The 25,348-nt window shown below is 41.3% G+C and overlaps 1 protein-coding gene across 9 annotated transcripts; it reads right to left on the bottom strand.

Moving 5' to 3' along the window:
- Positions 1-4,076: 4,076 nt before the first annotated feature.
- Positions 4,077-24,358, bottom strand: MTMR6 (myotubularin related protein 6). Of its 9 annotated transcripts, XM_068984245.1 has the most exons (15): positions 24,335-24,358; positions 20,658-20,774; positions 19,086-19,248; positions 17,488-17,645; positions 17,192-17,320; positions 15,534-15,668; positions 14,760-14,873; positions 13,330-13,462; positions 12,464-12,573; positions 11,932-12,057; positions 9,396-9,445; positions 8,761-8,961; positions 8,260-8,391; positions 8,032-8,158; positions 4,077-6,180 (listed from the first exon to the last, which is right to left on the bottom strand). In XM_068984245.1, exons 1-15 carry the CDS (start codon positions 24,356-24,358, stop codon positions 5,920-5,922), a joined length of 1,980 nt encoding a protein of 659 aa, XP_068840346.1. In that variant the 3' UTR covers positions 4,077-5,919. The 9 variants fall into 9 exon arrangements, with proteins under 9 accessions (XP_068840346.1, XP_068840347.1, XP_068840348.1 ...); XM_068984246.1 differs by lacking the exon at positions 14,760-14,873; XM_068984247.1 differs by lacking the exon at positions 14,760-14,873 and having other exon boundaries at positions 17,488-17,592; positions 19,087-19,248.
- Between the last annotated feature and the right edge of the window lie 990 nt (positions 24,359-25,348).

Here is a 25,348-nt window from a genome sequence, read left to right as displayed (position 1 = left end):
ATTAAGTGGTTGTGTGTTTTTTTTTTTTTTCAGGGAAGGGGATACAAGGAGGATGGAAGGGCTGCACAGAACAAGACCGAGGTGTATGTGAACAGCTGGTGACGAGCAGTGTGCCTGACTCACCTCCCACAGACCTCACGCGAATAGAAGTGGAAAGAAGGCAGGCCAGCCTCCCTGCCCATCAACCCCTGTTCCCAGACTCCCTGAAGTTCTCTCTCCATCTACCCACTGCTCAGAAGCCCTCCCTCGCTCTGGCTCCCACGAGCCTAAGACCCTGCACGAACCCCCTGCCTCACCTGCTATGGCTCTGCCCTAGCCCTCCTTTCCCCTCAGATGCCAAGACTGCGTATCAGTTTCTGCCCAATGTCTGATAATTTCTAAAGATGGCATCATTGTACAAACTGAAGCCTCCAGGATTTACACCTATTTTCAGGAACTGTCTTGTGTACAAGCTTGCAGTTGGGTAATTATTTAACAGAGGGCAGGAAAATGATCAATTTAATCTGTGAACCTTTGGGAAAGTAAACAGAGGAACAGATTTTGGGCCGAGACCCCCCCAGACAGCAGGCACGTGTGACTATCAAGCATGTATGATGTGGCAAGTCCAATGCAATGATATCTTCCCCACACCTAAGATGTATATATATTTATACACAAATACACACATTTTAAACTATTTGGGTAAAAATAAAATAAAAAATTTGGGTAAAAATTAAATAATAAATCACTGTTTTGTGATCACACAATGAAATAACTGATTCAGGCAAACATCAACAGGTAGGTTGTTAGAGAAGAGGATATCCATACCCTGCAGAGCATCTACTAAATCCAGAGGGGGAAAATGTACCTTTATGTTGGAGAGATCAACCAAGTGACCAAATTCAGCATCAGCATGGCTGACAGTCTGATGCTATACCCTCCAGAGGGATTCAATATGCAGTGCACAGCATCCTTCCTAAATTGCTTAATCTGAATCTCATTATGTGCCTGCCTTACAGGAGGTACAGCCAACGGAGGAGCAAGCTGAACTACACCTGGGGGAATAGCTGGACAAATGCAGAGGGCAGAGTGGTACTTCACACCTGCTCTGGTTCAAAGCATCAATGCCAAGGGGCAAAGGTCAGGTAATGTCTGAGGTTGAGACAAAAGGGCTCCAGCCAAATGCACTACCACCTGAACCGTTACTGGACATGAGTACAAGCATCCTAAGTAAAAGGCAATCTAGGGATGATGAGGAAGTGGTCTTCAGATGGAATCAGAATTGCTCCCTTCTTCGGTATGTCAGTGGTTTCACCATTCCAGAAGGACCAGGTCATCTACAGTAACAAACAGCCCAAACTCTCAGTGGCTCAGAACAAACGCCTCTCACTCTCACCCATGCAGCCACAAACATGGAAGTTTCAGAAGATGCTCCTCAATCTACTGCTCTCTGTACAAGAGCAATTCAGTTTTTCTTTCAGTAATGACAGAGACAGCTTGAGGATGAGGGTAGGTGATTTAGGGCAGTGCTCCTCAGAGTGGGATTCTCCTACCATCTTGCATCGGAATCTCCAAAACATTTTAAAATACAAATGCTTTATTGCTATATAAATGTTTTTAACTCCACAGTCCCAACCCACACTTGCTGAATCAGGAGCTCAAAGCCAGGGCTTTCAACAAACTAGATTCTGAAAGTGGCTTTTAGTTACACATTCCACTATAAAATTCCCATTTTATAGAAGTTGCAGTGCAAAAGGATATTCTACTTGCTCAGTGATGAGTAGCATTAACATTATAAAAATGGCAGAAATTCATGGTTTTGTGTTTTTTTTTGTAAGATGTTCAGTGAAAAGTATATACTTTTTTGGAGATAATCAGTCATTCTAAATTACAGGCTTTTTTCTAGTATAGGTTCTTACAGCTTATAGTGACCTTTTGGTTTTGTTTTTAATTTTTATTGGAGTACAGTTGATTTACAATGTTGTGTTAGTTTCTGCTGTACAGCAAAGTGATTCAGTTACACATACACATATATCCACTCATTTTTAGATTCTGTTCCCATACATGCGCATGTGTGCTAAGTTGCTTCAGTCATGTCCAACTCTTTGTGGCCCTATGGACTCTAGTCCGCAAGACTCCTCTGTCCATGGATTCTCCAGACGAGAATACTGGAGTGGGTTACGTTGCTGTCCTCCAAGGGATCTTCCTGACCCAGGGATCAAACATCTCTCTCATGTCTCCTACCTTCGCAGGAGGGTTCTTTACCACTAGTGCCACCTGGGAAGCCCCTTCCATCTAGGTAAAGGGACATGTTTTTAAAAATAGGTTCTACATTTTACTTAGAATGTACATATTTAAGCAAGATATGCTAATGCCAACTGGATTACTACACAGAAGAGCCAACAATATAGCTCAAACCTGGGGAATGAAAACAGACCAGTGTCAGTAAGTCTGCAACTGCTCTGCAGAGCACTGCAGGTGACAGCAGGCATTTCGTCTGACTTGGGATGCCAGCTGGAAAACACCCAGTATTCCAAAGCTGACCTTCTGCACAAGGGGGAGAAGAGCAAACACCACTGGCTACACACCTACAGGAAGGCCAGTGTCCTGATCACTGACGCCACGTACTGGGCAGGGTGTGAAGCGGCAGGAAGCCTCAAGCGTTGCCGGTGGGAATGCAGATTCCCACATGCAGAATGCAGAAATCCTTGCCGGTGGGAATGCAGATGCAGTACAGCCTCTCTGGAAGACCGACCTGTAGGTTCTTACAACACTGGGCGTGCTCCTCCCTTATAAGCCAGCGGCCACGCTCCTCGGTTCTCACCCGCACAGAAACCTGAATACAGATGCAGATGTTCACAGCAGCTTTATTCCTAACTGCCGAAATTTGGAAAGCAACCCAAATGTTCTACAGTAGGTGAATGGATAAATAACCTGTGGCCCATCCAGACGATGGAACGTTACTCAGTGCTAAAAAGAAATGAGCTACCAAGCCATGGAAAAAAGAAAACACACAAAACCTTATATGCACGTGACTAAGTGAGCAACTCTGTAACCAACCTGGAAGATTATGCACTGTATGACTCCTGCTGTGTGACATTCTGAAAACGGTGACACTATGGAGACAGTAAAAAGATGGGTGGTCGCTGAGTGTTGGGGGAGGCAGGGATGAATGGGCGGAGCACAGAGGATTTTTAGGGCAGTGAGACTGCTCTGTGTGACACTATAAAGGTCAATACACACATCTGTCCAAATCCACAGGATATGACACCGAGATGAACCCTAAGGTAAACTGTGGACTTGGGGTCATTATGACGTGTGTCTCATCAGTCCTAACAAATGTGCCATCTGGCGAGGATGCTGACAATGTAGGAAGCTGTGCATGTGTGGGGCACAGGGAATATAGAAGATCTCTGGACTTCCCCTCCAGTTCTGCTGTGAACCTAAAACTGCCCGAAAAGTAATGGTCTTTAAAAAAAAAAAATTGAGGTTAACTACCCCCTGCCCTGTTACCCCGCCAAACAAACTGGAAAAATAAAAAAAAGGCCTTCCACCCATCTTTATTTAGTGAAGATTTCCCAAGCTACTTCTAGCCTAACCAACCTGCTGAAAACACCCTCATATAAAGTCACACTCTTCTCTGTCAGGCACCTTCTTCTTCCTGATTACATGCAGGTCGGCCTCTGGGGAAGACCCTGCCCCTCAAAGGGACACACCCACTGGACACCACCTTCCATCGACGTTGAGAAGGGCGCAGTAAAATACTGATGTGACATCAGGAAGTGACAGGATGCAGTGACATTGTCAACTGTATCTGCCGAACCCTTCAGCCCTCTATGCTTATTTTAAGTATTTTGGAAATGACTTCTATATATGTTATTACCTATCAACATTCACTTTTGAAAAGTGAAATGCTCAAACCTTGCACTATGATGAATATGTTATATGCAGGTCACTTTGCCTAAGTGAGGGAAAAAACCCACCACAACTCGATCCCATTTGTTTAAAAAAAAAATTCAATGTAAAACATGAGCATTTTAATTACCTTTAAATAATATATGTAATAATGTACATGCTATACACTCCCAAACACACTGAACACAAATCCAATCTTATAAGACATATCCACAATCTACTTTTCACCAACACACACCCTGTAGGTCACTTAGGATGTTAACAGATTTCTCAGTCCACACATGAGCACATGAACATACATATATATGCCTCAAGTTGAAGATGAAGACAATAAACCAAAGAGCTGAAGATAGGAAGGGTGCTGTGGAAGATCCTAAAACCACAGTCAGCAACTGGAACCAGGTAACAAGGCACAACAGCTTCCCTTCTGTGGTCACAGAGATTAAGTTTCTCATCCCAGGGCTCAAATATGGAAATAGACTTGGCTAAATCACAGACTATACGTTACAGTGTGTTTCTATTACTGTTTAAAAACAAGTATTTTTCTTATTACATAATGCATTACAGAAAAGCACTGAAAAAATAGGATTAGATAAGCTCATACAATAAAGCCTGTTTTACCATTTGAAAAAGATATTTATGTTTAAAACCAATATAGCAGATGTCGGTGTAATAAAAAGCAGCAGAAGGGATCCTATGCAGATTTCCCAGTACCCCTGAATCACAGCTTGTGTCACCCATGTCGAATTTTCCATTTTAAAGCCAGCTGGGTGATACTGTCAACTGAAAGTAATTTTCTTTTATTTTTTCTTTTTCTTGTACTTTAATGATATGTACTAGTACAGAGAATAAACAGTTACTGTAACATGGCAAAATGACACTCTTCCTAGCATTGAGATTTTTTGTTAAACATTACCTTTGTGTTAATTTCCCTTTTTTCTCTTCTGTGAAAACAGAGAAGTAAAAAATGTGTCACAGAGAAAAACTCATGCAATCAAGCAAAATCTGAACTATCTGTACTCCCTTTTTTAAACCCAAAGATTCTTGAGTAACTTGAAAACTTATTCTAGGAAGAGCAATTCGTTGAGAGATAAAACAGTTTGCAAATATACATATATGTACTATTCATTGTTTCTAATAACAATTTAGAGCTTCAGCTTTGTAAACTCACACAGTTATCCAAGGAATAAGGCCAACCACAAAATAGGAATCAATAGGGTGCAGTAATCTGTTCAGAAAAGACGGTCAAATGCGAGCACAAGAAACCAACAATCAAAGCTGTGAATAATAAGTCATGAAATGTATCACTAAACAAATAGTGACCAGAATTAAACTGCCAGTTTGGTTGTTTTGACTCTGGAAGTGGGACCAGTCACACCTGAGGTTGGCAGTGTCCCTCGACCCTGTTTCTGTAGGGCCTGCAGCTCTTGCGGGTATGAGAGCAACCCCTCACAAACACAACCAGGCTGATCAAGCAGAACAAAACAAACCACTGCTCTCTCGGCTATAAAACCTTAGAAAGATGTAATGATTAATGAGTAAACTGAGGTTTTAAGGCTTTCTTAGAAATATTTTTCAGGGCACTTCAACAATAAATACCACTAATAGGCAACATTTGCAAACATTCATAGTTACATAATTGAAAGTACATGCCATGTCAATTATTAAGTGAGTCTTCTGGCAATCAAATTATACTTATGGAAAGCTATTCATGTTTGGCTGCAATTAACATGTAAATCATATAGACAGGTCACTTTACTAGTATACAGTACAAACTGTGTCTGGAGTACATTGGCCAATATATCACCTGCTTCTTACAGAAATGAAAGTCATTCATTCCTTGCTAGAAATGCAATTAAACTGACTTCTCTCACAAGAGTAGCTGTCACTCTGACTTCAACGATTAACCTATTAAACTCTAAGATCATTATTAAGCAAATTCCTCGCGTCACGCACACAGACCACATTCACAATAATTGCACCGCAAGCAGCCAGAAAGCCCTCTCCAAAAAGCCCTCTTCGAGCCTAGCAGGTCATCCTGGCCACGCCATACTCCAGGCTGACCACCGCAGGCTCGGCTTTGGAAAACTCGTCTGCGTACTCGCTGTAGCGGTTATCTGCAGGGCTGCTGCCCTCTATAGTTCGAAGAACATCGTTCACAGGCAGCAGAGCCTGCTCCTTGAGACTCAGGGTGGCTTTGAGGGCGGGTGATTCAGGACGGACTGAATTTAACAATTCCTTGCTGAGAATTCCATCTGTTTGCTTATTTTTACGTTGCTTAATTTGCTAGAACAAAGTCAAATTTGAAAGAAATTATGAGCTGCACACTCCACATGTTCATATATACTAGATAAAAGCTAGAAAAAGATCCTGCTTTTGCAAATGCTGTTTATGTACAATGCAAAATTAAATCTCAAAAAACTAAAATCTAGTGTAGGTGAGACAGGAATGAGAATCCGAACTGTTCGGTTTTTGCAATGGAAAGTGTATAGTTGAGAGAAGAGGGTCACTAGACCTTCATATTTGAAAAGCACATACATTTCCTAGAAAGGATAAAAAGTAAGCATTTTATAATGTAAGAAACACGTATGAGACGGTCACCCTGAAATCCCAGCTGTACAATGTGACAAACACACTCGTTTAGCTGAAGATCTGCTGGCCTGATGAGCTTTGTTTGTGGCGAGCCTGCACTGGTCTGTTACGTGAGCACAACAGGCGCTAGAACATGACAGAGTTTTTTATTTTAACAGATTTTAAAAGAATGCGTTGGCAGAGTTCACACTCCTCAGATCCTCAGAATGATCTCCAGATAACCTTCCTGTGCCACCTAAAACTGTGGCCTCTCCGACAGGTCACTCACGTGGTCATGGGCTCCTTATCTGAGAGCCGACCAGCAACAGCCCTGCCTGAAAGGCAGACAGGACAGTCTCACTGAGATATAACAACTGGTTAGGCTTTTTTAAAACATGTACTTACTGATCCTTTTTGGCTACATATAATGGTAAAGAAATGTTTTAGGGTGGGGAAGGATTTCTTAAAAAAGATATTAAAAAAGGCGTAAGACAAAGACTGATGAATTTGACTATATTAAAATTCACAGTATCTGTATAAAAAACACCATCAAAAAAATGGAAAAAACAAACACTGGACAAAGCCATTAGCAATATATTTAACTACATAAGAATTAGTGTCTAATACATAAAGAATTCTTAGAAACTGGTAAGAAAAAGGCAAATACGCCAACAGAACAATGAGTACAGGTTTGAACGGGCCATTCGCATGCAGAAAGGGAAAAACCAAATGGCCAACAAAAACATGAAAAGTCATCCGACTTCACCTGTTGTGATAGAAATCCAAAACTGCAAACGACCGAAATGTCTAGCAGCTGAACTGACAGACGGTGCCACGTCATACCAGAGAGTATCAGGCAGTAGCTACTGAGAAAACAGATGAACTAAAGCTACATGGACCAACATGGACAAATTTCAGAGCGATGCAGAGCGAGGAGAAGCATGCGAGTGTGACAGCCTCTGTACAGTTTTAAAATATGTGGCTCCTGATGTGGAGTGAAGGGATTGGGCATTTGTGTAGTTTGCTGCCCTTTATAGGAAACTGTTTTCTTCTGTGTTTTTTCAATACATAATAAAAACAATATATTAAGCCAAACAAAAGCTTGTGATAAATTGTTTGTGGATACAAGCATATATAGAGAAAGTAAAAAGACATGGGCAGGAGGGACCAACACCAGGCTCAGTGCAGTGAGGGCGGGTGGGAGGATGCAGCACGGGCTCGCAGGCTCTGCAAACAGATCAGTAATGCTCCTTTTCTTCAGAGAGAAACAGGAAAGATCTGTATCAAATACGACAAATGCTAAAATCTCACAAAGCTAGGTGGTGAATACCCTAATATTCATTATATCCCTTTTTTTATATATACTTCAAATATTTCAATATATTTTAAAATTCAGAAAATGCGATTTGAACTAACCTTCTTTTCAAGACAGAGAAGATATGATTTTGAAGTAACCATAGGTACTGGCAAGGTTTCTATATATATTGATTTACACTGAGCACAAATAAGGAAATAAACTAACTTAATATTCTAAATATATCACACAAGATGCTTCAGAATACTTACAGATTCTAAGTCCTTGATATCTTTCTCTAACTGCTTATTCTGCTCATTCATGTTCATAATTATATTAAATACAGACTGCCTAGGATGCAATGTTCGATCAAACTGGTGGTACATGTTTCTCCAAAACCTTTATGACAAAAACAGATAAAAAAATAGAAAATTTTTTTTCAACAAATTGTGTCTGAGAAAAATTGAGTATAATTAAGTATTTCAATAATGCCACCTTACTTAAAGTTGAAAGACACTGTATTTGGCTCCAGAACTGCCGATTTCTGAGACTGGGAACCGTAGAGAGGATTGAGGTACTTCTTCTGGTCGTCCAGAAGAAACGGCCACAGGGAGTACGTCTTCTCCTTCAACCTGATGTGATGAGAAAAACATGAAGACCTTTCCCAGAGACGCTGATACTCTCCTGTAAAGCAGGTAATCATTTCCCACATAGTTTCCCCTTTTTCTTTTAGTAACAGTTTAACCTCACCACTGAATTTTTCACACTTAGGTTATACATACTTGTCTGCACACACACCACACTTCAAAACAAATTTTTAACTATTAGCCGAGAGCATGAGCAGTGCTCAGCGCTTACTCAGCTGCAGAAATACAGACAGCAAAATATTCATGTTAAGACCCAGTTCTATATCACATCGTCAAGACAGTTTAAGTTCAACTATAAGTTAGACCTCAGCTAAATAGGAAAAAAAAAAAGCTCATTTCAATCAACTGTCTTACTTGAGTTCTTCTCTTTCCTTCTGACAATTCCCAATAAAGTTTCCAAACTGGCATGAATGGATATGTTCATGGATCTGAAGAAGAAACGCTTCATTGAACTCGAAGGCTTGTGGAAACTGCTCAGTCAAATGCCACACACACTCCAAGAACTGAGTAAACACCGGCGAGACTTCCTTTGGGTCACCATCCAAATGGCCACACCTAACCCCCCAGAAAGTACAAGCTTTTGAAAATGCCACTGGAAGAGGTCAATTGTTTGGGTACTGTTAAATTTAAATACATATCCCCCCATCCAGAAAAAAAAAGTGCTAAAACATTGTTATATCGTCATCAAAAAAACCCCCCAAACCTGTCATGTTTCTATTGAAACAATTTATGAGTTTTTCAACCAGTTTTAAAGGATCTATTACATTCTAACCACTACAATCCAGACAAAAAGGAAGGTAATTAAACTGCCATGAGAATTAATAAAAGTATGAGACTTGAAAAAAAAAATGACAGAAAAAAAATTACATCAGTTTTCATACAAAAACCTACACCACTCTCATTTCCCATCATGAAGAACCAGAACATTCTGGTCATCTAAACTAGTTCTATTAATTTTACAAAACACCTGAACGTACATTGTGACTCACCTCTCTGAAAACTTATGTCCAAAGGAGATCCAATCTTTTTCTATTAAAACCTTAATGAGAAAAAGTAAAATCCATTTTACAACTCCCTTCAATTCCTTTTTTGTTTAGAATGGATTCAATCCTGTTATCTTAAAAATGCATTATTTTTTAAACATATGGTGGCAAATAAAACTGTTTAAATTATAGGCAAAAACCAGCAAGAACCTGAGTTACGCCTAACAGAAAATGAAAATCATTTATAAAAAGAAGTATAGTGGTCTTGTGACTTATTTTTTTTCAGTTGCATTTAAATACTATATTTTAAGTGGAAAGCATATTATAAAACACTACTGCATTTTGTATGAGTGATGATGATATACGTACAGAGAAAGGTTAGGAAAATGCAAACCAGGAGGTTACCAGTGGTTACTGGGTGGTAGACAGGGGTGGATGGTTTAAATCTTTTGGCTTACTGTACATCATTTCCATAATATTGATACTTTTAAAAAAAGAAAAAATAATGGTAAAGAAACCAATGAAAAGTTTATATTCAAATTCAAATGTTGATATCTAACCTCTTGAATGAACTCTGTATGTTTTCTCTATTACAACTCTACTAAAATAATAGGCTTCTAATTATTTTCAGTCTAATCTCAACAATATTATCTTTTTAGTATTTAACATACTTTCTAACTTCATTATATAATCACTAAGTACATCCTTTTCGATGTCGAAGTTGTCACTTTCAGCTCCTCTAACTTTGTCCTGAATCTCTCCAAGAGGCTACAGCACTTGAGGATAAGGTGCAGACCCTGACGTCACAGTGCCCAGGCTCAGATCCTAGCTTCCCTACATTCACAGCCCGCAACTCCTGGCACCTGTTCTTCCGCCTGCAGCCCCGGATTTTACCATGGGCTCATTGCCGCCCTTTGACACACCCACCTCTGAAACTTAACTCAGTACCCTTCTCACTAAACTCACTTCTCTGCTGTCCAAATGAAGAGCAGAATGGCACAATCCATCCTGCAACTGAGCCCTAAGCCTGCACACCATCTTAGAGGAGGACTCTTCTCTGGCACCACCTCCAGTCCCAGAACAGCTCTTATTCTGCTGTCTTGACCTCCCTGGAGGTGAACCTGGCACCCACCCCCCTCCATCCATCTGCGTGGCACTGCCTTAGCTCTGCCCTCTTTTCTCCCTAAGCCATCCTAACAGGTTTCAGCAAGTCTCCTAGCCTCCATCCCCACCCCTCTGCATTCAAGACATCAAACCATTTTTTAAAAAACAGTTCTGAGCATGTTACTATTCCTGCATTTAACGGCTCTCACCACCCAGGGAGGGTGAGGTCCAGATGCCACACTTTTCTTCCTCAGGCCTGCAACCCACTCTGCTCTCCTGCACTCGGCCCACCCCTCACACAGCCTGCAGGCCCCTGCAGGAGCCACGCTTTAGTTCTCACTGGTCCTTGGTCTGGGAGGTTCTCACATAGGCGCTGGTCACTGCTTGAGTTCATCTGGACATCAAGACAATGAAAGCGAAACACGGCCAAGGAAACATCTTGTCTCACATGCTGGAAGCAAGTGGAACTGCACTTTATCAGCGGTACTTCAACTTGGCTTGTCCCCAATTCAATATGTTGGTGCCACAAACACAACAGTTCTGAAAGGGGTCTGGGAGTGTCCAGACTTCCCCTGCTAAGCTGGCACTGTGTGGAGTAATTCTAAACCAAGGAAAACTGTCCACCAGCTCTTCATTTATATACCTGCCCTGAGTTAAGATGCAAAGTTTGAAAACACGAATTAATTTGATCCTACGTTAAAAAGGCAAACAAAACTCAGGAGCCAGGGCTTTAGGGCCACAAAACAAAATCTGTCCAACTAGAAACTGTCTTTTCAGATTTAAAACAAGCTTCCTAATGTGTACTTAGGCTTCCCTAGTGGCTTAGAAGGTAAAGAATCTGCCTGCAATGCAGGAGACATGAGTTCAATCCCTAGGTCGGGAAGATCCCCTGGAGAAGGGAATGGGAACCCACTCCAGTGTTCTTGCCTGAAGAATCCCATAGACAGAGAAGCCTTGTGGGCTACAGTTCATGAGGTTGCAAAGAGTCAGACAAGACTGAGCAACTAACACTTAACACTTAACTTGTACCTAAGACTGAGAAATGAAGGTGTGTTAAATACAAAGTTTCCCCTGGAATATAGTTTATAAGTACTCTTATCTATGTCTTGTCTTACTACATTATTTACATTTGTTAGATTAAAAATGAGGGAGAAATGCTGAATACTTCTATTGCAATACTTTGGCCGGGAAAAAAAAAGTTTAAAACTTTTTGTCAAAGAGATGGCACAAGTGGAAATTCTTCTAACCCAGGGTTTCTCAGCCTTAGCACTGTGGACATTGGGCCAGGTACCCCTCTGTTGAAGGGCTGTCCTGTGCATTACAGGACATTACCAGCTGGCTCCCCACCAGCTGGAGCCCAGGTGTACCCTGCGCTTTAGACGTAAACATCAAGATGACTCCTGCTTGTCTCCACTGGCCTGGCCAAGCAAGCCCTTACCATGAACCCTCTGATCGTCCTGTAGTAGGGATCCAGCAGGACAGAGCCCAGGGAGCAGACCTGTGAGGTCCTGTCCCAGCCGTCAGAGCAGTGCACCAGCACACTCGCGCTCTCAGCCTCGATTGCCTGAAAAGACAGACCACACACTTCGATTCTACCAGGACTCATTTCAGGTAAGTCAGTAAGTTCTACTTACTCAAAAACCAGATTAGCAGATATGCATTATGAAGAAGAGTTAGGGTTGCAGTGATAATGCTGTCAGAGCATATTCTCCAAAAAATAAGACAAAACACAAAACAAACAAAAAACACAGACAAGAATGCCATTTCACAGCGCTGGGGAATTTCTTTTGAAGCTCCTACATTAACTGCTATATGATATTTTCAAAGCTCCAATTAAAGTAAATCTCACTACAGAGATAGAATGTAGTAACAGCGATCTGACTGTGAAGGATATGAGCACCCCAAAGAATGAACCTGTTTCTTCCCAACCACGGAAAGACCACGATCAAATGTGAGTGATGAAATGTTACTTTGGCTAAGAAGATCGCAGCGTCCATCACAGCTTTGATGTGGCGAAGCCATCCTGAGCTCTCCAGACCAGAGTAGAAATCATTGACAGAAAGCCCTTTGGTACCGTTGACTGCAAGGGGAGAGACAGTCCAGTTAGGAAGGAGCCTGAGTCCCCACTTCTATTCAACAGCCCCCACAGGGAGCCAGCCAGAGAAGACAAAAAAACAGGCTAGACTCTTCATACGTGGAGACATGCTATTAAAAGCTCATTAATGGATTTGGGGGTACATTTTTCTGTCATTCCTGGTATTTTGAAAAGAAAAAGTTCCAAAGTCCCTTTAAAAAAAATCTGCAACACAAGTGTTTAATTAAAAATAGTCTGATATTTTAATTTTTAAAATTCCATATCAGGACTGGAAAGATAGCTTAATATTTAAATAAAACATTGTTATATATTAAATCTTCATGGTACTGACTGATGAAAATATCTAAACAATAGCAATTTTTTATAAAACCATTAGAATTATACTGCCCAATAAATATAGTAGCCACTACTGAAATATCACTATTAAACACCTGAAATGTGAGTATTCCAAACTAAGATGTGTTGCAAGTGTAAAAAACACCCTAGCCAATTTCTAGGACTTAAAGATTCTGAAAAAACCAAAACATATTATTACTAATCTTTTTTACCGATTACATATTAGCATAATGTTTTTAATATATTAGCTTAATTATATTATTAAAATTTATTTCAGTTGTTCTTTTTACATGTCTGAAAGTAACTACTAGAAAATTTTTAAGCATGTAACTTTAAATTTTATACTGTGACAAGCATTATGTTTCTGTTGGACAAAGCTGCCTAGAAGGCATGCAATAATCGTACCTTCCAATAATTTCTGAAGGCTGGATCGCATGACATGGATATTTTCAATTCCAACAAACTGAAATCTAATATTAGAATAGTTGTCTTCATTTTCATAACCTTTTCCAGCTGCTCTGTTGGCCATTGCATTCAGCTAAAATTTTAAATTTTAGAAATTCAGAGACAAATTGCCTTTCTCTTTTAACTTAATTTACCAAATATCATGAAAACACTAAATAAACCACCTTATAGCCACCAGAGTTTAAAGGAAGTCATCAAGACTGAATGTGCTACCATTTTTTAATAATCGAAAAGTATCATCTATATTATTCAAAGTACACACTTGCTATATAAGGATCAGATAAGAAATTCCCTACGCATAATTCATGAAACTGAATCACGTGTATTTAGTTAGTGTTCCATATGTTTGTAATATTTCAAAATTTATAAAAGAATTATCTCCCATCTAAACACTACATGATTCAGTGTTAAGCAGAGCTGTTACAGAATGAACTTTCAGACTCACTTCAGAACAAGCTTGGAATACCTGATCACTCAGAAAGGCACAGGGACCCTGAAGCACAGCTGAAACATAGGTCAGGTCACTTGGGATCAGACTACACAGTACACCCCACAGTATGCAATGAGATAGCCTGATACAGCTCCAAGAACTGGGCCCAAAACAACCTGATTTCTAAGGAGAAAAGACCGCCTATGGGCCCATGGTCTTAGGTTATTAGATCAAATGCTCTCAGAAGTTAATATCTGGCATGTTTAATTCTTTCAGACTATGTTATGACATTTGTCAATAGTCTTAAGGAGCTGGATGAAACAGAACCTAAACTGGAAGAAAAAACTGCTTTTCTTGCAGTGGACTGGGGCTCAAGTTGGTAAGAAGTACAGTTACATTGTCTACTGATTCACTGGTCATTTGGGATCTATGATAACTAAGGCAAGACTTAAGATATTTAAAAAATGCTTCCACATTATTACTACTCAGGTTTAACTAGTAAAACACAACAATCAAATAAAGATATACATTTTTTTGGCGTGTAGACATCAATTATATAAGAGATATTAGGGCCTGAGAAACAAATCACCCTCAGACCTCATGTTCAGAAAGTCTTAAATTACAGTCATCCTTTATATCTAATATTACCTAAAAATAGTGCTATGCAATTAACCCACTCAAATTATACTAGGAAGTAAACCAAAATTTTTCTTACCAGAGATAACACCAACACTCTTGACTTCTAAGAAAGTCTCTTTTTGTTAAACAAAGATTATCGAACTGTCAATCTCTAACTTTTAATACTTAATTTACACAAATTACTCTTATCTTCTTTTTCTCCATTATCTTTTGTAAAATTGCATAATGATGAGAATTACTTCTAAAACAGCTACGATTCCTTTCAACAAAGCTGCCTAAAATTGTGTTTTGAATCGCTCACTCGCTTTTTCTCATCGCTTTCTCTTATTTCCTCATCATTCCAGATTTTTGAAGAAATCCTCACTATAATTCTGCCAATGTCCTTTTGTGTAGCCCACCAGCTCTGCACACGATGCTACAATAAAAATTAAAAGTAATGTTAGCTATTACTTTTGAGGATTTTAATTATTTTAGTTTCAGGATCCTACATGAACTGGTTGTTTTACTGCACTGACAAAAGGAAAAAGGGATTCGGACATTTGTCCCAAAGACAAAAATTTATCCTGACATGATAGATACCTAACAGAACAATTGTTTATTGTTCACTAGTTCAATGTTCAACGTTCAACTAGTTCACTAGTTCAATTCTCTAGTTCAGTGTTTCTTAAGTTAGCTCACTATCTATTTTCCTTATTTTCTTGAATATTCCATATTAAGGAACATCATTTTAACACAAAGTGTTTTGCCAATTAAAAATTTGATGAAAAAAAAATCAGTGACAATTTCTAATTTTCACAACATACTTCACAATAACATAATGCTGATATACCATCTAGAGCTCCCAATATAAAATTCAGCTTTCCTAAACTTGTACATCTATCAGAAGACATAAAAAATCACAACCTGGGTTACTGGGAACTGGGTCTCCTAAGCTGGTGTCCTGTAAAAGATTGATTTCCTTAGCCTCAGTTCATTTAAAACTAGGATTCAGCATGTTCAACATGGACACAGCGCCCGGCTCCCACTAACTGAATCAGCAGAGACAGTGAACTGGCAGGCTGTACTGGACACATACTCTGGGTCTGGTGTCCATGACGTACATGTAGCGGTTGGCTGGGTTGGCCTTACTGATGGCCTGAAGTAAGTGTTCATCTTCGAGGCACCGGGCACTGAACCCTGACAGTGGCTGACTACAGCGACAAATGGCAGCCTAGTCATAGAAAGAGAGAAAGCAGGTTATCCAGAGAAGTTGAAAACATGCTTAAAAGAAAAAACCCACGGTTAAAATCAAATGTGCAATCTGTTTAAAAGCTGACAAAACGATTAGATTTCCTGGTGGCTCAGATGGTAAAGAATCTGCCTGCAATGCAGGGACCTAGGTTCGATATGTGTGTTGGGGAGATCCCCTTGAGACAGAAGTGGCAACCCACTTCAGTGTTCTTGCCTGGAGAAGTCCACAGACAGAGGAGCCTGGGTTGCAAAGAGTCCAAAATGACTGAGCGATTATTACTTTCACTTTCAACTTGGAAATCCTATTTGTATTAAATACCTTCTAATATTTTGATGTTTACCTAAGTTTTCTCAATATTCTCTCCTATTAAGAAATCTGAATACCTCCTTACTCAAGAGTTTGATGGAAAAAAAAAACCAAACTCTTTGGTCCTAAGAAGTAACAAACTGTTTGATTCCCTATCAGGTAACCTAACCAGATATTTGCATTCTGTGCTCTGGGTTACAAGATTCTTTCAAGTTCAAGTAACTGATATAGTCAATAAATGTAGAACAGAATTTTTAAAAATGGCAACACTTGAACGTTTACTTTCCAAAGTCATTCCGATATCTAATTAGAAATCACTGATGTTTATATATAATGAGACTTATGAGAAAAATAAGTTTCAATTCAAATTTGGTTAAAATACAGTCAATCTAAGAGGGCAAAAATATTTATAATAAGCCATGTGTGTATGGCAACCCACTCCAGTACTCTTGCCTGGAAAATCCCATGGATGGAGGAGCCTGGTAGGCTACAGTCCATGGAGTCACAAAGAGTCGGACACGACTGAGTGACTTCACTTCACTTCAAAGTCTTAAAAAAGATTTCTAAGATTTATACCCATATACTTTTCCTCCAACCTCATTCTTATTAACTCCAACTTGACCCTACCCAAACATTACAATTATAGTATCATGAAGGAAAAAAGTACACATAAATTCACATTCACACAGTTTAAACTCACACACAAAATAAAATCATGGAAATGTAAGAAAATATTAGAAGAAAATAAGGACTGCCTAAAGATACAGACCTATTTTCTGTATTTGTTAACCTGGGCACTGAATATATATTTTCAGCCCAGTTTTCCCATTTAAAAAATGTGTAAACATGGGTGTGTCAAACAAAGGCTATAATGAGAGTGATAAAACCCCTATGACTTTTCTGTGAAAAGTTGAGGAGGAACTTCTGTTTGAAGCTTTACTTTTTACCTCTTGCTCCCATCTAAAACCCGACTAAACTTCTAATAAAGGTGAGGCGAGGAAGACGACGAGTATGAAAGTTTCCATATTTCAGGATAATTTTGTTTCAAAACTTCAGACATGTAATCAAGGAAAGGTCAGCACTTCTCTATCAGCAACACTGATGGTGACCTCTAAGTGGAGAGATGGGTATTCTTTTGGACACCTAGACCTGTAGAGGACTCGTACCCCACTAATAAGGTCAGAGCAGCTCCTTACCTCCTTACTCTGGTGGTAGTAGGAGAGAACGGGAAACCTCCCCTTGCTCCGGAACTTGGAACTACCAACAATTATTGGTTTGCTTGCTATTCGCGGCACATACAGTTCTCTGGGGTAAGTTTCACAAATCTGTAAAAATCAAACAAAACACAACGATTCTACTCACTGTTCTAGGACCAGGTTAAAAATCACCTTTAAACACCTCTAAAACTCACTAAACGCAAGAACAATAAAAGTTACTGCTGTGACAGTCTCCAATTCGTACTCTGAGTACCTCCGGAGAGGGAGATGGGTACCTTGTAGTCTCGATTGGCGTCAGACAGCTGCCAGTTGGAATTGGGCACTCCCATTCTCTTATACTCCTCGGCGAGGTCAATGAGCTCCCATCCCCGCAGTCTTTCAGCATCGTTTTGTTTGGGATTATAAGAGAACGCATAAAGATCTTCGTATTTTGCTAAGGATACAAAACACATGAATGTTAAGAGGCAACTTCTAGGACTTAGGACACTACAAGTGAGAGTAATTTTTCAGTTTTATCTATTTAAAAAATCTTCAACGAGACGGCTAACATCTGAACATACTACAACTTAACACCTCAGTTCTTTGAAGTGGATGATTATATCTAAAGGCACACATATTGATCTGAGATCCAGTTTATAAAATCAGCAAGAGCTAGTAAACACTACACACTCAGTCGCTCATTCGGGCCTGACTTTGTGACTTCATGGACTGTAGTTCGCATTAAATACTACACTACAATACTTCCTTTTTCTAAAAGTAAAATTTTAAAGATACAAGGAGACATTCCCCACATGAGATGTGAACTGGAAGCTCAGTGCGCACTTAGTGGAAAGCTAGAGGTGGCATACAGAACCAGAGGCTGTACACACCCCACCACGGGACAGTGTGGACCAAAACTGGCAAAGGCTGTGTAGGGCCCTTGAGACCACCTACTCCTGAACACGGCCAAGCCCCAAAGTCACAGGGCCATCCCTGCTGCAAGACATGGCTGCCCTGGGGACACTGGGATCAATGGCATAGGCTTCCAGGGCTGGGAGAGGGGAGTGAGCATGGACCTGCTCCCAGACCGCGGCCACCCAGGTGTTCCACACAAAGGAACATTCAGGAATTGGTGTGCTTCACCTCTAGGAGAGCATGATTCCAGCATGTCCTGGAAGGAAGCCTGCAGACCCCAGGGGCGTACTCAGTGATGTGTGTCGCACCCTCACTGCCACCTCTGCTAAGAGGTCATGCCCTCAGGCTCCACTCCCATGGATTAAATGTACTAACCCCACTGCTATCAGAGGAGGCTGACTGCCCTTAACTTAACTGGGAATCAATTTCCAAGTCATTTCTCTCAGTTGTGAGATACCCACTTTAAAAAAAAAAAAATCTGTGCTTCAGGTGATCAACAGACTTTAAAAACATCCACATAAATCTACCGTTTTTCAGTGGTTTTAAATGTTTCACTCTTTCCTTATTATCATCCCTTCTTTCAGCTTCCCTGGTGGCCCAGTGGTAAAGAATCTGCCTGCCAAAGTTGGAGACCCAGGTGCGATCCCTAGGTTGGGAATATCCCCTGGATGAGGGCATGGTGACTTGCTCCGTTATTCTTGCCTGGAGAATCCCGTGGACAGAGGAACCTGGCGAACTACAGTCCATGAAGTCACAAAGACTCAGGCCCGAATAAGTGACTGAACAACAATACGTTCTTTGGAAACCAGTCTTATAATTCAGAAGTTTCTAACTATCTATAGCCCAAATTTTTTGGAATAGAGTGCACATGACCTTAAGAGTAACTTAAAGTGCAAAATAACAATAATGAGATACTTAAAAAGCAGCTTAGAGAATCCATGTCAATTGAGAAGTAAGCTTTGGTCCTGAAGAACAGCACCTTGCTTTGACAGCTGCAGCAGAGAGTTGTAAATATCGTGGCAGTCTCTCTCTCTGGGAACAATGAAGTGCACGGTCCGGAAGTTCTTGCACTGGATCACCAGGGGGCACCCAGAGGTCGTCAGAGCGAGCTTCTCCACCGAGGCAATATGGTGGTGCAGTATCTACAGCGGAAGAAAACATTCGCTCATCATCAAACTAAAGCTCTTAAACGACCAAATGCACCTGCCAGAAACATGCCGAATACCTCCCCACCACTGCACCTGTTCCACACACAATCATAGCTTGAGAGCAGGACCTCAGAAGCATCTTTGCACCCTGCCCCCTTCTCTCCATCTCCACGGTCATGGCCCTAGGTGCAATGTCCCCACTGTTCCCACCTGAGCTACTGTAAAGAGCCTCCGCAGGCTCTCTCCACAGCCACTTTTGACCTTCTCTAAGCCATCTTCTACAAGGCAGAGGAGTGACCGCTGAAAAGCAATTAAACAGTTGACATATGACACAGCAGTGCCACTCCTGGGCACATACCCAGACAAAACTACAATTCAAAAAGATACATGCACTTTATGTTCACAGCAGCACTGTTCACCATAGCCACGACATGGAAACCGCCTAAATGTCCACTGACAGATGAGCGGATAAAGATATGCATATATGCAATGCAATATTCCTCAGCCATAAAAAAGAACAAAATAATGCCATTTGCAGCAACACAGATAGACCTAAAGACTATCATACTAAGTAAGCCAAAACCAGAAAGGCAAATACCATATGCTGTTTACATGTGGAATCTAAAATACGATAAAAATCAACATATCTACAAAACAAAAAAAGGCTCACAGACATAGAAAACAAACTTGTGTTTGCCAAGGGGGCAGAGAGGTGGGGGTGGAAAGGAGTGGGAGTTTGGAATTAGCAGATGCAAACTATTACATATAGGATGGATAAACAAGGTCCCACTGTACAGCACGGGGAACTATATTCGATATCCTGTAACAAATCATAATGGAAAAGAATATATGTATGTATGTAAACATAAAGCTGAGTCACTGTGGATGACAGAAAAAAACAAAACCTTGTAAATCAACAATACTTCAAAATAATTTTTAAAGATAAAATAAATTAAAAAATAAAAGGCAATTACAAAAAAACTAGACTTGCTGCTGTCTAGTCATGCTATTCCCCATTCCCCGAGCCCCGCTTCAAGTCCAGGTCCCCCCGCATCCCTAAGTTCTGGTGACAACAGCCGTCTTTCGGCTCCTCCGGACGCATCAAGCTCCTTCACACAACGCTGCGCTGCCCCAACCTGCTGGGATGAGGCAGCCCTAGGAACTTCGAGTGCGGGAACTTTCTGGCCTTCGCTTGCAATTCACCACTGAGAAAGAATGCCACTCACTCCAGTGACACCACTGTTTTATTTAAAGAGGAGGGCAGATGTAGTCACGTGACTATGAAATTTCCTCAGTTAAGACAGCCAGCCAACAGGAGCATTTCTTTGCACATGTTCAGAGAAAACATGGTGTGAGCCCACGACTATCATTACAGTGACGAGCACAGCACAGGCCCTTCTCACCCAGGTTTCTTTCTGATGAGCATCTATGAATAGCAGATGCGTGGCTGTGAGATACAGCGTTCCGGTTAACGACTTGTTGCTGGTACTGAACCGGTCAAGTAACTTCACTTGCTCAACCTGAAAAAGAGAAAGTGTTATTTCTCATTACAAAGTCATATAAATTCTTTTTCTTTTTATCTCAGTACTTAAATGTACAGTTTCAAACTGTTTCCTCCTTCTGTTCAAAAAGATGAGATTACTGAAGGTTGAAAATTAAATTTTACCTATCTTGGATAATATATAAGCCACCAACAACATTGGTATTACTTACAGCAACAAATACAGCCTGTAGAGAAGAACTCTGTAAGAATTTTAACATAAATATGAAACGGAATCAGGAAGGAGGGGTGTGGTATCAATATGCATAAACATTTTTCGTATCCAAGAGTCAATGTATTTTGTATGTTGGCGAGTCAAGAAATAAGTAAGGTTATTATCCAGGGTTAGGAAAGTAAACTACCACTGCTCAGGACCATTTCTTCCTTAAATAAAAATCTAACTTTATTATGCCACACACTTCTCATCAAAACATAAACATGTTTAAAACAATGGGATCAACTACTGCTGACTCCTCCTTAACTGTGTGAGGCTCGGCTGAAAAAAGACACTCTGGTCAGCCAACAGTGATACCTGGATATAAAGCTCATCTGTCTTATTTCCTGCAGCAATTAAAGCAAAGTGCTCTAACGAAAAGAGAACTAACGCATATACATGGAAACAAAGGTTATTATAAAGTATCAACGCTACTCAAGCAAATGATCTGTATCTTCAGTAATACCCTTTGCACATGCATTTACAAAAAAATGGGGACATGTAGCAAGCTAAGAAGAAAGCATCACCTTTGAAATAACTCAATTTGAGCCTCAATGGGATCAGATTTTCAAGGGCTAGTCCATTCTTTAAACAGCTCTAGGAAGTGGTCTTTCATACACAGAGCACCAAGGAAAATCCTCTCATTTCATTCTGTAACGTTCCATTCACAACAAGCAGCACAACACCATTTGGCATCAACAAATGATGTCAGCCAAAGCACTGGGGCCTGGCGGGGGAGAAAAGGATGCATAAAAAAGGACTGTCTCCACACAGCTCCCTCTGTTTCAGGCAAGACTCCCATTAGGGCAAAGTTAGAGCTCAAAGTAAGAGACAGCTGCTAAGCTGCTCACAAATACAGCACTTGCAGAAATGCAAATTCAGACTTGACGTCTTTATTGACACTATACAGTTAGTAAGCCAAATGTGACCGAAACAGGATAACATACCTGATCCTAAATTTTAGAACTATAAAGCCATCTAATTAGTAGTCAGGTAAAATACTTTATCTGATACATCTCTGGTTAGTAAGCAATAATTTTTAAAATGACTAAAACAGTACAAAAGACAATACTATTCATTTACTTATGTCAAGAAGAAGTTTGGGGAAGAAAAAGCTCTTAGAATTATTAAGATTTCTGAATTAATACTAATACATTTGAACAAACAGACTGAAAGCAGAGAGGCAATGGAAAAGCCACTGTGTAGTTTGTGGGTGAGACAGCTTTGAGGTAAATCCTGGCTCTACCTCTCACAGGCTAACTGGGAAGGTCGCTTAAACTCTTGAAGCTGATTTCCTCCTCATCCGTAAATGGAGATAATGTCCCCAAGAGCAGCAGTAAAAGATCAATGATGATTTTGTATAAATTAACATATTTGGGAATTGTAAATATTGTGAAATCACATTGTAGAGTTGGCTATTCTGACATACCCTTGCTCAATAACAGGTAATTATCACTTCTCAAATACAGTCAGTCTGAACAACACAGAACAAATCACTAGTTACAGTTACTACTGACAGTCAACTCTTGATCGTGACTAAACTACACAGGTCAAAACAGCTAAATAAACTGAAAGCAATTCATTTTTAGTTTTCAAATACTTACAGTTACTTTTGCAGCAAATTAACTGTCCAGGTGAAGGCTATGTGTAATAGAAACAAAAAGTTGGAAACAAAAAATAGAAACAAAAATTTTTTAGGAATAAACTATAATTTAGGAGGATATCCAGTCCACCAAGCAACTCTCAGAATGTCTGCCCAGCTCACTGCTGTGGGCCCGACACGTAACAGTACCTAGGAAATAACTGTTTAACTGCAGTTCACTCGCAGGCACTTGAGAGAGCAGGAGTGGTCTAAAGCTATAAAAACAACCCAAAGAAATAAAGGAGCACACTTGAAAAGTAATGTCAATAAGAAATTAGTCAGAAATCTTTTAGGTTTTAAAAAATTCATAAAAAGACCTTACTAAACCACCAGTATGGGTCCACTGTGAAAACATAAGACAAAATTAAAAAATTAAAGTCCATCAACTGGTAGTTATGAAAGTCATGGGCAAGAAGCTTAAGAGCATGAGGGCTGCTACAACCACAGAAATAGAAACAAAGATATATAGTCATCATAAATTTCAGGTGAAAAGATTTAAAATAAGCCGAGGGATCCTAAACATTTTCTAACATTCTGTCCCCTCTAACCAATCCTGAGGAGTAGGGTTTGCTCTGATTGCTTCAATTCAGTTCACTCTTTACTATTTTTTCATTGTGTGCTCCACAATGTGGCCAGAGGGATGAAAGATGCAATGAAGAGGTGCAACTGGGCACAGAAGGAAGTCATGGTGCACACAGCTACTAACTCACACACACCTGGAACCTGGAAACCAGGACAAGACCCTGGTCTGAGTGTACGCTAGTCCTCTTCTCCACCTCTGCACCTTCTGCTACTTTGCCTCTTTATTTAGGCACCCTTCTGTCTTCAAACTTTAAGTGGCAGTAACTTGAATTCCAGAGTTACTTTATCTTTCCTCTCTTAAACATACAAAGAGAAATTTTTTTCCAATGGGATTACTTTTTAGCATCTTTAATTGTATTAGATACAGCATGTGCCATGTTTTTTTTTTTTTTTTTAAAGCTTTAATATAAATCCGCCTTAGGAAGGTTTGTGAAACATTTTAATGATATCCATCTCACATTCTCCCTGGGATAGATGAAGAAGACGGATGTGTGCTCTTTTCCCTACAGGAGCTGTAACTTGAGGATGAGCCACACGACTGACGGCTTCGGCAAAACCCGGAGGGAGAGTCAAGGCTCACAGGAGGTCCTTGTCCCGATTTTGTTAAAGGCTCCGTGTGGGCCATTCAATGCTTCTGATCGCGATTTGTTTTCCCCTCCCCCGCCCTAAGTTGAAGATGAACTTCACTGCCGACGGTCAAGCAAGTCGCCGATATTCTGATGTCACTCCCTTCCGTTTTCACAGCTGTCCCAGGATCACAACCCTAGTGAGTGCCCTTCACACACAACACTGAAGCGAGGGGTTTCTTGAGTTCAGCTGCAGAGCGTTTCCCTCAGACACGTCAAGACGTGGGGTCACACTCCCCTTCTCCGGACCTCGTCTGTGCAGCTGACTGGATCCTAAAGACCCTGGAGCGTGAAGAGGAGCCGGAAACCGCCACCCTCGGGAAAGTGAGGTGGAGCAGGTGATCGAGAGGAGGCCGCTGGCCCCTCGGGACTGACTGCAGGCCCCCGGCGCCCAACGCCTGACGGAAAACCCGCCCAGGCGGCCCGGCCCGCTGGGCCCTCCGCCGCTCAGCCGCGCCCAGCCGCTGTGCACCCACCTTGGTCGTACGGATGTGTTCCATCCCGACGAGGCGCCCACCTGCCGCCGCCGCAGCACGGTGAAGAGGAGGACCCCCGAGCCGACGCGCACCACCGCCAGCCCGCCGCTCCCGCCGCGCATGCGCTGCCCTCCCGCCGTCTCCTGGAAACACTTCCGCAAACCCCCGAGCGCCGAAAGGGCGCGGCGCGGCGCGCAGAGCGGCAGCAGACTCTCCCCCGGCCCTCGGCGGGACGCACGGCGCCCCCTGCCGGTGCAGGCTCTCCGATCCCCGGGAGAGCGTGGTCCTCTCCATGGCAACTGGCCCGCGCTTCTACCCCGTGGACTAGGTAGTGGGGACCCACCGTGCAGAGCATTCGGTGGGTGAGGGAGAGACGGGGAGTCCTTGGAGCCCCTTTACCATATCAGGGGACGGCACCAAATCTCCATACTTCCGCTTTTGTCTGAGCTGCAGCTCTTTCACGAGAATCGCAGTTCAGTTCAGTCGATCAGTCGTGTCCGACTCTTTGCGATCCCATGGACTGCAGCACGCCAGCCCTCCCTGTCCATCACCAACTCCTGGAGTTTACTCAAACTCGTGTCCATTGAGTTGGTGATGCCATCCGACCATCTCATCTCATCTTGTCCCCTTCTCCCGCCTTCAATCTTTCCCAGCATCAGGGTCTTTGCAAATAAGTCAGCTCTTCGCATCAGGTGGCCGAAGTATTGGAGTTTCAGCTGCAGCATCAGTCCTTCCAATGAATATTCAGGACTGATCTCCTTTAGGATGGACTTGTTGGATCTCCTTGAACTCCAAGGGACTCTCAAGAGTCTTCTCCAACACCACAGTTCAAAAGCATCAATTCTTTGGTGCTCAGCTTTCTCTGTAGCCCAACTCTCATATCCATACATGAATACTGGAAAAACCATAGCTTTGACTAGACGGGCCTTTGCTGGCAAAGTAATGTCTCTGTTTTTCAATATACTGCCTAGGTTTGTCATAGCTTTTCTTCCAAGGAGCAAGCATCTTTTAATT

The sequence above is a fragment of the Capricornis sumatraensis genome, chromosome 12 (genome assembly GCF_032405125.1).
Source record: "Capricornis sumatraensis isolate serow.1 chromosome 12, serow.2, whole genome shotgun sequence".
NCBI classification, from domain to species: Eukaryota; Metazoa; Chordata; class Mammalia; order Artiodactyla; family Bovidae; genus Capricornis; species Capricornis sumatraensis.
This window is presented reverse-complemented; position numbering and strand designations above follow the sequence as displayed.

Bases quoted from the DNA above. Each gene is read 5' to 3' on its own strand.
- MTMR6 (XM_068984245.1), bottom strand. From the start codon at position 24,358: ATGGAACACATCCGTACGACCAAG. The intron at 20,775-24,334 runs GTGGGTGCACAG...TCTCTTTTTCAG, and splicing joins AACACATCCGTACGACCAAG to GTTGAGCAAGTGAAGTTACT. The intron at 8,159-8,259 runs GTAAGGTGGCAT...TTTGTCATAAAG, and splicing joins ACAGTGTCTTTCAACTTTAA to GTTTTGGAGAAACATGTACC.